The sequence below is a fragment of the Denticeps clupeoides genome, chromosome 4 (assembly GCF_900700375.1).
Source record: "Denticeps clupeoides chromosome 4, fDenClu1.1, whole genome shotgun sequence".
NCBI lineage: Eukaryota > Metazoa > Chordata > Actinopteri > Clupeiformes > Denticipitidae > Denticeps > Denticeps clupeoides.
In genome coordinates this window covers 6,475,795-6,492,017 of record NC_041710.1, presented here as the reverse complement: position 1 = coordinate 6,492,017, position 16,223 = coordinate 6,475,795, and the positions used below count along the sequence as shown (strand labels likewise).

At 44.7% G+C, this 16,223-nt stretch overlaps 1 protein-coding gene across 3 annotated transcripts in view; it reads right to left on the bottom strand.

Moving 5' to 3' along the window:
• Positions 1 to 16,223, bottom strand: part of lrba (LPS-responsive vesicle trafficking, beach and anchor containing) — a 122,737-nt gene that overhangs the window by 28,614 nt on the left and 77,900 nt on the right. For all 3 annotated transcript variants that reach the window (XM_028978133.1, XM_028978135.1, XM_028978134.1), the window contains exons 41-46: positions 8,381 to 8,498; positions 7,914 to 8,016; positions 6,290 to 6,405; positions 6,104 to 6,216; positions 2,400 to 2,540; positions 754 to 873 (exon numbers count right to left, since the gene is read on the bottom strand). In XM_028978133.1, coding sequence (XP_028833966.1) covers positions 754 to 873; positions 2,400 to 2,540; positions 6,104 to 6,216; positions 6,290 to 6,405; positions 7,914 to 8,016; positions 8,381 to 8,498 — 711 coding nt within the window. The remainder of the gene's footprint in view (positions 1 to 753; positions 874 to 2,399; positions 2,541 to 6,103; positions 6,217 to 6,289; positions 6,406 to 7,913; positions 8,017 to 8,380; positions 8,499 to 16,223) is intronic.

Here is a 16,223-nt window from a genome sequence, read left to right as displayed (position 1 = left end):
TCACGTTAACAAAAGTCGACGTGACGCAAATGTCCGGAGCGGGGAAAGCGGCTCAGCGGAGGACGTGCTGATCCGCAGTGACAGCCTCGGACCAGAACCGACTCAACTCTCACCGGGGTTCTGCAATCAAGTGTAACTGGTAATGCGAGCCACATGTGACAACACAGGCCCGCCGCAATCAAGCACAGAGCCCCCCGTGCATGAGGCGCGCGGCCGCGGCAGCCACGCAGGCCGCACTAATCAATGTTTTAAGAGGCCGGGACACTTGTTAAAGAGGTACGGGTGAATGTTTTGCTGGGCCTCCGGGAGGTGAAAGTTGAAAGCGGCTGATAGGTGGGGAAGGAGCCGCCGCAGCAGGAGTAAGAGGTTGAGGGGGAGGTCAGAGTCCAGAGGAGTGTGTGGTGAGCAGGTAGAAATGACGCCTTTGATCAGAGTCCCTGATGTTCTGGGACTGCGAAGGAACTTGTGTTTAGAGTTCAGGTTTCCAGGAGGAAGCTGGAACACTTCTAATCATGTGACTCTGTGTGTGTGTGTGTGTGTGTGTGTGTGTGTGTGTGTGTGTGTGTGTGTGTGTGTGTGTGTGTGCATTAAATACTTCTGTATCAGGCTGAATGTATTCAAATACACACATGCACGCAACATGTATGTGGATCTAGTGTTCTATCACACGCTTCTATAGACTTTTGTAATCATAACCTTAATAGCAATTTCTAAACACAAACACACACACACACACAGGTATCTGTGGCTCACCTTCACATCGGAGGTATCCCTCTGGCAGTTCCTCCAAGCCCTGGACACTGACGAGAATGTGCGGTCAGCGTGGTCAAACTTCCCTCCTTGGAAGTTCAGGAAAAACGTGGTAAAAGGCTCCTGGGTTTGGATGGAGGGGGAAAAAAAAGCATAACTAGTCTGATACCAGCCTAAGCTCCCTTACCATTTTCTTTTCATGGAGAACATCCTGACAGATGAAGTGACCTCTCAGACTTTAATCCTGACTGGAAGCAGATCTCCCTCCATCCTGCCTCTCAATAAATGAGCAGAATAACTAAAGCAAACATCACCGTGGCTGTAAAGCTCACAGAGAGCGTTATTAGTGCGTTTCTAATCATGTTTAATCTCGTTTGTTGAGATCAATAGCGGTCCTCCTCGAGACAATAGGACCCCAGGGGCTTTGCAACAATTAGCCTGAAGACCCCCTCCCAACAAAGAAAACTGGACTCATTATGTTGCAGCTCTTTTGTTGTTTGAGGACATTTAAAAGCCAGAAGTCTGCAGTCTCTATGCTGCTGATGGGTAAATGATGTTCCAGTTGGGACTGGTTTAGAGTAAAACCAGTAATGATGAGATGAGATCAATGCTTCTCCTGGTAGGACGGGTGGAAAAAAAGGAAATATAATTACAAACTCAAAGGAAGACTGAGTTAGAGACCAGGTTAGTGACTCTGTAACACGCACGCATCAGATAGTGTAAATAATGCTAAATAATGAAGATGTACTGCAGATGAATGGCCGAGTGCTGCTGTTTTAATGAGAGCGAGTAAACACACAACAGCAATCACCAATGACAAATAGTTGCAATGTACTGCTCTTCCAATCAGATCATGAAATCCCCATAACTACTCCAGCAGGAGTAAAGCAACAATGATTTAAGAACTAAATAACAAATAAGACATTAAACTAAATCACACTATAGACAAAACAAATGTATGTTTTCATAATTCATAAAAATGGCTGGTAAAAATGGCTTAAATAAACTACTTTGAAAGAATAAAAAAAAAATACCCTAGAAATATTGAGAAAGAACACAATTAATGGATTCCCAATTTAATGGGCTACCCTTTAAATAAATTGCACAGCTATAATAAAAACAAATCTGATATCACTGTTTTGTTTAGTTCATTTTGATATGTAATATGTGATTAGTTTGACCGTGAGTCTCCCTTCTCAGTAGTCCACAGTGTGTGGTTTATGCTTATATTGTGCCATTATTTCAGCTTACATGAGCAGTAATGATCTGGCCTGAGGGTATGATGTATGAAATGGGATGAGTGTGTTTGTAAAAAAAACATTATGTTTCTAGCTGGGTATAAAAAATTTAAGTCTACATCCAAATGTAAACGTACATTAAGATAATGGCTTATTGAAAATGTATAAAATGCAGAAAAAACAGAACTTACAGATGAACCCTTTAAGTATGCTAAAATAGGGCATGCAAAAAATATTGTAATAAATTTTAAAAATGATTTCAGTACTATTAACACAAATACAAAAATATGCTTCTGCTGTGTGTGTGTGTGTGTGTGTGTGTGTGTGTGTGTGTGTGTGTGTGTGTGTGTGTGTGTGCGTGTGCATGTGCGTGTGTGCGTGTGCATGTGTGTGTGTGCGTGTGTAACTTACTATACGCAGTAGCCACATCAGGGTAAAGCTGGAGGTGGAGTAATGCGTGCCGTAATGGAATTTTGGGACCTGGTCATCCTCCCAAGATTCATAGCGGTCAGAGAAGAAGGCCGCTCTCTTTGGATTGAGGGCTCCAATTGGCTAGAAAGAAAAAAACAAGTTTAAAAATTGCATTTATTATTATTCAGACCAAAATACAAAAGACAAAGAGAAATGCGGAGGGCCAGCACCTCTGAAAAAAGCAGGGCGGAGCCATGGCAGGAAGTAGCATAACTCTATATAAACCTTTGACTGTGACCCTATGAATATTGGATGATGTTTTTTATTTTGAGTTGAACAGAGCAGCAGCCCCTGCAGCTGATCTGTCAGTTAAAACATATGGGTCTGCGATGAAAGGCGCGGAGGCTTTGACTCCGTATTAATCTGCACTCTACAGGAGTAGAGGGCTGAGCGGCGGCGCCACATTAACTCACCATCGATCTCGGAAAAAAGGACAAAATAAAGGAGCCTATAGGGAACCTTATTCAAATTCTCATTTATGGAGTCCAATATGATCCCGTTCAATTTTTATTACCCCTCCAATGACATACACACAGGTGCGCGCACACACCTACACACACACACACACAAAGACACACACGTTGCACAGATCAATGCTAATGGGATGATGGAGGCAGGCATGAGTGTGTGATTGATGGTCGCTCTTTCATATCACTGCTGTGTCATAAGAGGGGCCATCCGGGCTCACGCCTACATATTGATTGACATGATTCTTAAACTTATTCAAGTGTGTGTGTGTGTGTGTGTGTGTGTACAATGCAATGCTTTTAATGGCAATTTCTCTAGTTGTCTTCCACATCTTGATTGCGTGTGTGTGTATGAAAGAGTGACCGTGTACAGTCACCGACACACAGTGCACGGCTGACAGTGACACACGGCTGCCTTTCTCGTAGCCGTGGTGCTGGGAACACACCTTGAATTATACATCACGCGATTAGACTGATTTATGGCTGTAATAACAGCAGCCTCATTAAAAAAAGAAAAGCGGAGCCGCTGCTGTGTGTTTCCAGCTGTAAATTATCAGGGGGAACAACAGTCTGCTGGGAGTCGCACACACAATAGCGCTCTGTGACAGTACCGTACATCAGGGCCATCCCTGGCAGCGTGCTGATGCACCGTGTGTGTGTGTGAGTGTGTGTGTGTGTGATGAAGTATGGTGTGATTATGAACATTCTTTGAATGTCAAATTAAATAAATGAGAGGACTGTGTGCCATCACTGCTTTGTGTACTAATTGCACGCACACACACGCACACACAAACAAAAGCTTTTGTATCCTAACCTAATGTGTGTGTAATAAATGTGCAAGAAAATCAATATAACCAGATTTGTCTAAACCTAAAACTGACCCTACACCCAGCACCTAAGTTCACTTCACGGCAGGAACCAAAAGGAACCTTCAGCTGAAATACACCAGACTACAGGAATTGTTGCATTTATGCAGCTTCAGAAATCAGACAGCAGCAGGAGTGATGGGACTGAGCACGGCTCTAATGTGTTGAAAATGCATGGAGAGGGCAGCGCATGGACCTGATCACCAGATCAATACTCCATTAGCAGCTTCACACAGCAGCGATACACAAACTGAACCTGCAGCACAGCAACGTGTGTGTGGGCTAGTGCTGGGTGTGCTGGTGACTTTGTTGCGGTAAGTGTGTGTGTGTCTATGTGGTGTTATGCATGATTGTTGAGGATGTGTGTGAAAATTCTGTCCCATTGTAGCCGTTGTATCTGTGCACTATGTGTAGTATGTTTATGTGTGTGTGTGTGTGGACTGAGTGTTTCTGAAATGGGGTTAGAGTTTACAATAAGACAAACAAGGGGGTCACAGTCACAGGGAAAAAAGGGGACATAAATTCATATGACACCTCATCTCTTTAACAGAGAGTTAGCAGAGAGAGAAAGTGTGTGTGTGTGTGTGTTCTGAAAGAGAAATGACATCTATGGCAATTTCTACACTCAATGTCAAAAGGTCTCACATGACCTGTTTCTATCACCGCGAGTTGGTGGTGGGCAGCAGGGGGAGGGAGCGGGATGGAGGGATGAATGGAGGTGGAGCTGTGAATTATCCAGCGTTCAGCCTCCGCCTCGCTCCGCTGCTCAGACACTGATATTCCTCTTGTCAACACCGTGAATAAAACCGCTGTGATAAAGATTGCAGAGATTTGCTCATTCGCTCTTGAAAGAGGAAGAGGACTCTGCCCCCCTCCATCTCTCTCCTAGTCGGTCGCTCGCCTTCTCGCTGACGTTCTTCGGCCCCCAGGGCATAAGAGCTTGACTGAGCACAGAAGCTGAATTGCCAAACTCGAGAGAGAGAGAGAGAGAGAGAGAGAGAGAGAGAGAGAGAGAAGGTGGGTGGGAGGGAGGGAGGGATCTCGATGGAGGGGTGGACAAGGGGGTTGATTCTCTGTGCCGTTGTCACACTTCAGACACAATCACAACACGATGCACAAACACGGACACAAACAGGCTAGAGAGGAAAAGCCCTACATAATAAAAGCCACAGAATAATCCACAGAACATAAAAAAAGAAACTGTGTGCAGCACCTCTACTGTAGCCAATTAAGTAAAATATAACAGTGAATCCCACACAAACGAGTAAAATGTGTATCGGTATTCAATATTGATCATGGGCTCTTGTTTTTTTGTGTGGCACTAGTTAGCTCTGCCCGTGTGGGTTTGTGATATCCCTCAGGCTCTCCGGTTTCCTCCCACTGCCCAATGACATGAACACTAGGTAGACTGGTGACTCTAATTTGGCAGGAGTTCCCCAAGTCCCCGCCCTGTGTCCAGTGTCACGGAATGGGTTCTGGAAGCCATGACCCTGATAAGGACTGAGCTGCTATGGTTAGTGCCCAATGCAAACCTCCACTTCAGATGTGAGGACATGGAGAGACGCCTCAACTGAGCTGAGGTATGATTATTTTCCCTTCATGCAGGCTTTAAATCGAAAGTTGCACTTATGTTGTTTCAAAGGGCTTTTGGTCATTTAAATTGCTGGCAATTTCTTATCAGACCCACTTATCCAGAGCGATTTACAATCAGTACAGGGACAGCCCATCCAGGAGACACTCAGTGTTAAGTGTCTTGCTCAGGGACACAATGGTAGTAAGTGGGGTTCGAACCTGTGACACTGTGGCCTTCTTATTCATAGGAGAGCGTGTTTCCCTCTAGGCGACTACCACCTCACCTCACCTCACCTGACCATCATCTCTTTCATATATCCACAGCAAGATGTTTTATGTATGGATTTAACCTGCAGTGAAAATCCCTACTGCCACAGTGTCAGCAGCCAGCGCTCAAGTTCCACACATCAAGTAGGAAACAGCAGCAGCATGCGGTCCCAGTTGATATGGCGGTTAGCGTGATGCTGCATTCCCAACTGAACATGCAGGGTGGGGCACTGCAGTATGGTAGTCCCAGCCACCCTCAGCTCACAGCGCTCCCATCTGAAAGGAGGGGTCACTAATTGGCTCCTGAGGGAACATGGTCAGCCAATCGGGATGGGGGAGGTGAGGGGAGACGTGTTCACAGCGAGAGTCAGACTGCAGCTGCCCGCTCAGCATTCAGCCCTCATGGTACACAGCACAGCAGACAGACAAAAGAGACGGACGGGGAGCCACAGATCAAACTTCACACGTTTACCTTGGACAGGTCTCTGTAGTTGCTGGGCAGTGTGAGGTCCAGGGTCTCAGAGTCGTAATTGGTGATGACCCAGGGAAACACCGGGTACTGGTTCAAGTCGTTGTACGTGCGGCCTGCACAAGAACACGGTCATCGGCTGTCCGCACAGAAAAAGCAGTGATCCCAAACAGGTAGATGAACTCTCACCAGAGATGGTGTTGAGGAAGACGAGGTATTCGAAGTTGGAGATCTCCCGCCGCTGCCAGCGCTGAGTCATGCTGGACGCTTTGAACAGCTGCTTAGGAGTAGCCAGAGAGATGCGCCTGAAATGCGAAGGCCAGTGAGTCTCAGTGTTTTTCTCTGAATTGTACCGCCAATGCTAATAGCAAGAATCACTTTACTAATTATAATAAATCATCATTAACACATATACATTTACATTTACATTTACAGCATTTATCAGACGCCCTTATCCAGAGCGACTTACAATCAGTATTACAGGGACAGACTTACAATCAGTATTACAGGGACAGTCTCCCTGGAGCAATTTTAGGGTTAAGTGTCTTGCTCAGGGACACAATGGTAGTAAGTGGGATTCGAACCCGGGTCTTCTGGTTCATAGGCGAGTGTGTTACCCACTAGGCTACTACCACATATATATATATATACACACACACACACACACACACACACACACACACACACACACACACACACACACATATATAGAGGTGATATACAAATAAGATACAAAACTTCTAAATAAGATAGCTGAATCTGAACAAACTCTGAATTTACAGAACTGTGTTGTACATTATAAGCGTAACTATATAACTGATATAAACTGCTCTTGGTGAGCACATTTGACGCTGTTGCTGAGGGAAACTGGAGTGGTGGCCCATGAATTCGAACGCTTCTTTATTTAAAAGCCAAATTAAGTACAATCAGAATTTGTACTTGTTTCAATGTTGTTGGAGGAACAGAGGGACGCTGAATTCAAAACGTCCTTCGGGACACGGACGACTGGATACGGATTTCAGATACAGATCGACGATGTGGGAGCCCCGAGTGTGAACGTGCGAACTGTCACCCCCAGCGCAGACGGAAACTAAAACAAATGACCCGCAACGCAATTAAAACAAAGGCAAATGAAGGAATTCATCACTGTCAGCCCGTGAGATTAGAGTCATTAGGCCTGTGCTGCAGTGCCGCGCGTCGCACAGTGGCAACGGTGTCTCGGTGCGAGGAAACAGATGTTCGCTGGTCACCGGGCACGGGCTACTTTACAGATCCGGCCATGATTAACGGTGTAACAAGCTCGAGAAGAAACGCAAAACACACACGCACGAAATACGCACGGACGTGACATAGCACTCATACCCACACAAGAGCAGCTCACAACACTGCACCGCGCAGTGTTTATTTCCACGCCAGTGAGACAAATAAATAAGAGGAGCTGCGTTTGTGTGAAAGTAATTAGGACCTGTTATAGCAGGGGTCTTCATATCATGCCCCCCAACCTCAACACAGGACTCTGTTTACACGTGCATACACACGTAATATTTCTTCATTTGAACCAGGAAGAGGTGGTGGCCAAACACTCGTACTACAGCACATATTAAAACACATATCACACGGTACATCTGTAGGATGTCCCCAACTATCAATGATTTGATTATTAAGCTTTATTTTATGTTTTTGAGTGTAGCGGAGGCCTGTGTAAGCATCAAAATGGCAGACACACACACACAACAGTCAATGTAGTGAACCTACTTACAACAAGAAGGAGAGAGAGATAGAAATGAGTCCGATAGAAATGTGATACACCCACCTTGTCTGCGGAAGTCCAAAGTTGGTCCCCACACCCACTCGGGGGAGGCAGTGCACCACCTTCTTCACTGTGGCGGCATCAGGAAAGTTGAACATGACTGCAGCTGAAGGGCGTTGAGATGAAACACAATGGCGATATCATCAAACTAAGATGACCGGTTTATACACAACGATCTTCAATCTATCGAGTGGTCAAACAACCATATGGTATCAGTACAGCTTTGGAACCCTGCAGGTCGAAACCCTGGCCCCTGACTGAGCAGAGGGCCCATGTGACCAGCTAGTGAGCCATGTGATTTTGTCATCCTTAAAACAAATGCAGACGTAGAGCATGGGAGAACCAGCAATTAGAAAATAAAGAGTTAAGACAACCAAAAAAAACAAGCACATGGCCACAGCATTGACCACCAGAACCCCAAGATCACAGGCACGACACTTAATTCCCAGACACGAGTGAAGGTTGCTTACTCCGGTTGGCCATGAAGATCTCAAGGGCGGTGTTCTGCAGCAGATAGCGTCGGGAGAAGATGGCCCTGATCTCTGTGAACAGCCATTTGCCATGGAGCCCCTCGGTGTAGGCCAGGATCTGCGGACGAGAGCAGTCAGTTTCATTCATCAGGCGGTGGAGAGCTGCTGCCGGCAGCAGGATTAATGTTAGGTATTGATCAACTCGCTCATGAAAAACAGATTCTTTTAATGAGGAAATGAGCCTCATTCAGCTAGGTGTTTCAGTTCACACACAACTAATCAGCAGTGGTGATGTGGCCATACATCACAGCAGCCATGCGTCACGTGTCACAAAACACTCAAGGCTGCTATTTATGATGCATGACCACATTCGTGTATTGATCCCTGGCTTTTTAATGACAGACAAGGTATTAAAATGTGCTTGGAGCCTGTAATCCAGCTGACTGAATGAAAGGGTCACACATCTCCAAACAATAGCACTAATAGCAATAGTGTGAGGGACCACTTCATGTTCAGGTAGTCTTCATATTGACAAGTAACTATCACAACACAGTTTCCCAGTGGATGGTCAAAACCAGCAGAACCATCTGGAAGCCTTCTCAGTAGACACTGACTCAGTCAGTGAAACCGGAGATTAATAAAGACATCCCAGGATAGATGATTATCATAATGTTGCTATTATTGTACCAACATATAATTTTGACCTGCATGAAATCAAATAAGAGCCATTCCATCACCATGTTAAAAGAGCACGATTGGCAAGGTTTAGTAGCATTAATCAATTGGCATTGAACAATAAAAAGGAGCTATTGTTCACCCTCGGCCTTCAGCCACATTATATCTCCCCTGAAGCATCCGTTTTCTCTTAGGTTACAAAACTTAATTAGTCAAGGTAGCTGGGGAAGAGAATCAAGCAGAGAGAGAGAGAGAGAGAGTGCCTGTAATTAATCAGAAATATTCAAATTGAGACCAGGCTAGCGCTAAGGCTAACCATAAAAAGCGCTCATTAGGGGACATGGAGGAGCGGTTGAGCAGCTGAGCTCCTCCTCGCCCAGGCGAGTCGGGATCCGGACGCTCCGCAGCATCACTTCAAAGTCTCTGGAGTTCAATTAAATGTGGATTAAGCAGCGGCTGTCCACCTGGATGCCTAGGCGGCTCGGTTTGGCTGTTGACGAGACCTGGAGCTGTTATACAAGCGTCTTGCCAGTCAGTTACCATGGAAACCACATCACTGACTTGACTCATCATGCCACATTGAATGAATGTGCGCCACTTAATTTTCTATTTTATTGATTTGTTATTTACAATAAATGACAGATGAACAGCAGCTAGTGGATGATCTGCTGATAACAAGACGAGTTCTTTCTGCCCTGTGGACACAATTAACCCTCTCCAAGATGTGTTAACACACTCTTTAATACACACTTACACCCATGACCCATATATGCAGCGGACCATGAGACACACACACACTGATTGGCTGACTAGGGTTTTATAGGAAATGACTACAAAATGGTTGTAAACTGATGTAATATAGAGTAAATATAAAATACAATACAATATAATATAATATAAATGTAATACAATATAATATAAAATGTAATATAAGACTTGAAATGGGGGAAAAATAATTAAATGTTATAACACAGTGGCAGCCATTAATGTTGATAAAACAGAGCAATATCACAGATGACTGATTAATACAGAGCTCTCAAATAATCTTCTGAACATTGTACAACCTTTAGACAGAGGGCTGCTCACTTCAGTAAATAACCTTTCACCTCCATTCATTCCATCCATATCAATCCTCTGTGTCACTGCTGAGTTTCCATAGGGAGTTAGGGCGCTAAAGTGATATGGTCAACTGATACAGGGCAGTAAGGGGACGGGTATGACAGTCACTTCTCTGATGTCTTATTTGTGCTGGACTGGTGGACCTTGAAGGTCTGGGGCTTGTAAATTTGTTCTGTGGCTTTTCATTGTAGATGAAAATGCTTAAAGGTGGCAGAAGGGTGAAATGAAATTCCCTCTGAACAGGAATGTTCTTCAGACCTGTTTGGCCTTATGTCACTGGGGAGTGGCGTTGTTACTACCTAAAGTACAGTCCAGCTGGAAGCCAGTGCCGGTAGATGAGGGACAAAGTCATTGGCACAAAGTCACACAAAAACCTGAATCAAAGTCAAGTTTATAAAAAGAAATGAAGAAAAATTAGATTCCCACTATGCAAAGTAATCATAACTATGTTCAAAGGTCAATTATAAATTTTTATATTGCAAAAATTAAGCTTCCACATGCTTGTAAGTACATATAAGGGATAATAAATATCAAATTAACCTTAAAAAAAAAACACTGTAAATGGTTTATTGTTTTGAAGTATACAATTATCTAGTCCAAACTGAATCCTGCCAACTTGACAGCAGAGCTACAGCACAATGCTGTAAATTGTGAATTTCAAAATTCACATTAAATCTGACATTAAATGTACTATTACTCACTATCAGTAAGATTTCTATCAGGCAAATGAACTATTTAACTGGAAATATAGTTGGTACATTCTGGTCATAGGATGTATCCCACGACAGTTGCCGTATATGGCTATATTCTGTGACCGCATGTGATATTTGTCCAAAAAAACCTCTCCCAAATAGGCACACACTCGCAGTTATCACTAAAGTCAGCTGCTGCTAAAAATGCCAGGACTAGGACACATTATCTTCCACTTTTTCACAGGACTGAAAAGAAATTTAATTACGGAAAAAAAAAAAATGAAACTCGCAGACACGCACACGCGAGCCAGAAAAACTAGTGAGAGCAGCACTTGAGCCATAAGATAAATGAGGGGGGGTAGAGTCATTCTCTACTGGGCAGGACGAGTGCCGGTGTTCCGGGGCTGATAAGAGTCACTGGGAGAGAGAGAATCTTCACTGCTTATAAACCATAATAAATGAGCTCCATAATATTTAATCCAGGAGTTTCTGGGTGTCGGGGGGAAAGAAAAAAAAAAAAAGCAAAAAGAAAAAGGGAGAAAGAGGAACGGCAAATGAGAGGCTGGACTTGAACGTGCCCTGGCGTCTTTGAGAGGAAAATGAGGTGATTGAATTTCAATTTGTATGCTGTTATTAAGCGCTTCCGCATGGCTGGGTGAGTTAAAGGATAATGGATGAGGCTGTTATTATTACCTTTTGGTCAGATGAAGTGTTGTGGGCGATAAGGTGATGAAATTAATGAGCAAGCGGAAGAGGGGTGATCAATCACCATCACAGCAGCCAGCGCACCAGTGTGTCCCGGACCACTGAGAGAATTCCAGCCAAAGCTAGACAGGGGCGGGTAGAGTGGGCGTTCCTCCCCAGCAGCAACCCCCTTCAACATGGACGTGGCTGAGAAAGTACAATTTACCTCTTCCCTCCCGATACTGGTTCATTCAGGCGCCAAAAACAATCAAAGTGTTGCGGTGATGGTGACACCACTTCCTTACGTCCAGCAATGACACGAGCCTCCAAACTAACTTACCAGACTACTGAGGGGTGGAGCGTTGAGCCCTTTTAGATCCTTTCCTAAAGCATGCTGGAGGCATTTAAAACAGATCTAAGGATGGAAGGAAAGTCCAGAGTGAGCAGGAAAGGTGTGCTACAGGATGGGATGGAGACTGTGTGAAGCCGCAGAGACACGCCAGAGAGAGAGGTCGAAGGCATTTTCTGACATTTGATTGATGGACGGAATCTGGCCTTGCAGCAGATTCCATACGTCACTGTTTGGCTCTACAGGGCAAAACAAACTTGGACGAAGCCGAGCAGGGTATACACACGCGAGGAGTGAAGGTGCAGTGTGTGGAGGGTTCAGATGCAGCGCCTGTAAAAGCCTCACATGGCCCTTGAAAAGGCCTCTTTGCTGCCATTTAGTGTGAGTTTAGACCTAATAGGGATTAAACCTCTTTGTTCCCCAAGTGCTGTGTTTGCCGACAGGTTAGTCTCTTCTCTTTCAGTCCGGCTCTGAAGCCAACAGCTTAGCCTTTCAAAGAGGAGGGAAAAGGAGAAAGCGGTAAAGAAAGGAGAAAGTGCAGGGGAAAAAAACACATCTTGTGTGGATTTAGAAAAATGCCTGAGAGCTCAGGGGGTTAATTGGAAGTGAAGTGAAGCCTTTACAGCAGCGACTCATTAAAGATTTAGAGTTTCTCTCACTGTCAGCGGAAACACGAATGTCTCCAGCCGGACCTCATGGGTCACAGGCTAGTAAAGTAGCAGAAAATAAAAGGCAAACAGCAGAGAGGCAAACGCAGTGACTTTTCTCAGCCTCGGTAGACTTCCCTCCTCAGAAGGTGATGCTGCCCTTGTCGTCCGTTATTCCTGCGCTAAATACACACAGATCGGAATCAAGTTCCGAGGAAGTTCCCCCTCCTCTCCCTCTCCTTATCAATTCACCATTAAATCTCTTCAGAGGCACTTTAAGATGATTTAACCTACGGGCCACGGGGGCCAGCGCTGACCAGTCTGAAAAGAGGCAGAAGAAAAGAGGGGATAAAGGTGACATAAGCGGAGGGAAGTGGAGTGTGAAATTTGGTGGACATACGTAAAGCAGCTCAAACTCTCCCTCTGCTCTCTCTCTTTTTTTTCTTCTTTTTTTTTTTAAAGCTTTCATTTCAGATGGCGATTAACTGCTTAAGATGCCCATTATGGCAGAGTCCTGAGGCCACAAAGCCTCTGAGGCAGGGTCACAACCCACATGCTGATACTGTAGCCATGCTGCTGCTGCTGGAAAAAAAAAAAAGGACACGTCAGGTAGAACCAGCAGAATCGTCCACCTGGGAGGAGAAGTTTTAAATAGAGAATTAAAAAAATAAAAATAAAAAAAGACACATAGATGGTTGCTTGAGCCATTGGCACTGATGCAGACTGGGGCCAGATTCTCACCAACAGAGAAAAACCACGCCGACTGAAATAACTTTAAGCCTAATGTAGACTGATGTAAGAGTTCGGAACACTGATGCAGCACAACACAGTTTGGCAGGTTTGACTTTCTGGTTCTTTTGGTTCAGGCCTTTTCCTTCTGGTCGGCCTTTAGGTGCCTCTTAGCACCACTGGACTAAACTCGCACTAATCCTCCCTTTGTCCACTCATTAATTGGATTGAGGGAAGGGATGGAGAGGAGGAGGGATCAACTGGAATGTGCTCCCCATCTCAGGGGTGTTGAGGTGTCCAATGAGAAGCAGACAATAAAAGAAAAAGGGGGGAAAAAGCAGACACCGTATAAACAATGCTCTCGAATCTCCTGAGTCCAGACTGAGATGAGGTGTGGGAAAATGTACACTTACACTGCATTTGTTCAGCAGATGCTTTAATCCATATTGAGGAATAAAACTAAAAGATTTAGAACAATTTAAGACCTTGGATTGCCCATAAGGAGGTTTGGTAGAGAGTGAGTGAGCAAATTAGGAGACAAGTGCTCTCAGGAGAGGTGAGTCGTGAAGAACTTTTTTTGAGAAGACAGAGAGAGACACAGCCCTGATCTGGTAGCTTGTGCGCCGTTGGGAAACCACAGACTGGATTGGGAATGACGTAAGAGCGTGGATTGTAATGAAGAATTTGACTGACACTTTGATGAAAAATGGTCTAAAAAACGGACTGAGCATTGTTGACACTGTGACGCATGGTTTGACCATGAGTTGGGTCTGGGAGAGGTTTACTTGACACGAGATTGTTGCAGAAAAAGATTGGGAATTGTCTGAACATCAGCGATGAAAGAAATTGTGCTTGCAAAGAGTCTAAAGAGCGTAAAGTTGAAGTTATTCTACTACTCCAAGCCCCACTGATAAAAATGCCCAGTAACGTATGATTCAAACCCTGAATGTGCTTTGATGAGAAAAACACACATTGGTTCCAGTCAACACTTTTTAAAAAAAAATTTATGCCACACCTCTCATATGGGTTTTAAGGGAGGAGTCTGGCATTGTGCTAAAGTTCTGTGTGACCCTTGCTGAGACTGAGAGAGGTGGATGAGCATGGTTTTAATCTCGTTGTCACCTATATAGCAGTCACAGGCTGCTGGTCACGCCCGGTCCCCATGGAGACGACATTTCTTCTAGACTGAATGCATCATTAACTGTGCAGCTCCACCAGTTTAGACCACCTTCACCGCACACTGCATCTGCAGCAGCTCAGCTAGTTCTGTTCTGTTTATTCCTTTTAGCAAACATCATAATAAATGCTTTAAGATTCCAGCCAGCCTCTTATTGTTTCACTACAGTTCTCACCAAATAAGGTGGTAAACCTGGATAGACATAAAAAACACAAACCACTCTCAAATGCACCCACTGCCCTTGCAAAAGACAAGCAGAAGCCAAGAAAAAACGAGAAGATCATGTTGAAGGTTGAGCATCAGATGGACATGAGTCATGATGAGATCATGATGCCATCTCTACTCCTCAACAATCACCCTCACAGCCGCATCCACACTTCAGCTGCACATGAGATTTGCACACAATCAGCATCTACAAAATAGATGTTGCTGTGAAGGTCCTGGTATACGGAGCACTCGTACACCTGCAGAAAAATTCAATAACGGCCAGTAATTCAGTGGGCTCAGCCAATCCTGACCCCAATTCACCTCCACAAATTACAGAAAACAGGCAAAGAAAAGAGGTCCATTATAGCACAGACAAGGTTGACAGGCGTGATCTCTTGATCTGACTGATAGAATGATGTGTCGCTCCATTCCAATAAAAATCCAGCGTCACACAAAGGGCGGCGGTTACAAGATCACATGACCATAAATCTGAGCACTGGCTGCTGAGTCCTCACGGCCTCTCCACCACTCCTTAACCCCCAACACAATGGATTATTGGGAGACAGGATAGGTGTCCTCATCCCTCCAGAGGGACAACTTCATAACTCCAGAGTGGTCAGTGAGTGAAGTATGATAAGAAATGATAGCAGGGCTCCTGCTGCCCTCACATTTCACAGATGTTCCAGCATAGCAATCCCGTCAACACAAAACAAGTGGTGTGGTCAGATAAAGAAGGGGTATAAAAGAGTAGTGGTCAGTAAGAGTATAGTTAGAATGAAGAGTAGTCAGTGGAAATAGTTGAAGTAGTAGTCAATAATAGTAGTGGCCAATAGGCATAGTAGCAATAGTAGTCAGTAAGAGTAGTGGTCAGCAGGAGTTGTAGTCTCAGGCGGAATAGTAAAGCAGTAGTAGGTAAGAGTAGTGGTGAGTAAGAGTGGTGGTCAGGAGGAATAGTAAAAGCAGTAGTCAGTAAGAGTAGTGGTCAGTAAGAGTAGAGGTCAGCAGGAATAGTAAAAGCAGTAGTCAGTGAGAGTAGGTCAGCAGTAGTAAAAGCAGTAGTCAGTAAGACTAGTGGTCAGTAAGAGTAGTGGTCAGCAGTAGTGGTCAGCAGTAGTCAGTAAGAGTAGTGGTCAGCAGTAGTAAAAGCAGTAGTCAGTAAGAGTAGTGGTCAGTAAGAGTAGTGGTCAGCAGTAGTAAAAGCAGTAGTCAGTAAGAGTAGTGGTCAGCAGTAGTGGTCAGCAGTAGTCAGTAAGAGTAGTGGTCAGCAGTAGTCAGTAAGAGTAGTGGTCAGCAGTAGTGGTCAGCAGTAGTCAGTAAGAGTAGTGGTCAGTAATAGTGGTCAGCAGTAGTCAGTAAGAGTAGTGGTCAGTAATAGTGGTCAGCAGTAGTGGTCAGCAGTAGTCAGTAAGAGTAGTGGTCAGCAGTAGTCAGTAAGAGTAGTGGTCAGTAATAGTGGTCAGCAGTAGTGGTCAGCAGTAGTAAAAGCAGTAGTCAGTAAGAGTAGTGGTCAGTAAGAGTAGTGGTCAGCAGTAGTAAAAGCAGTAGTCAGTAAGAGTAGTGGTCA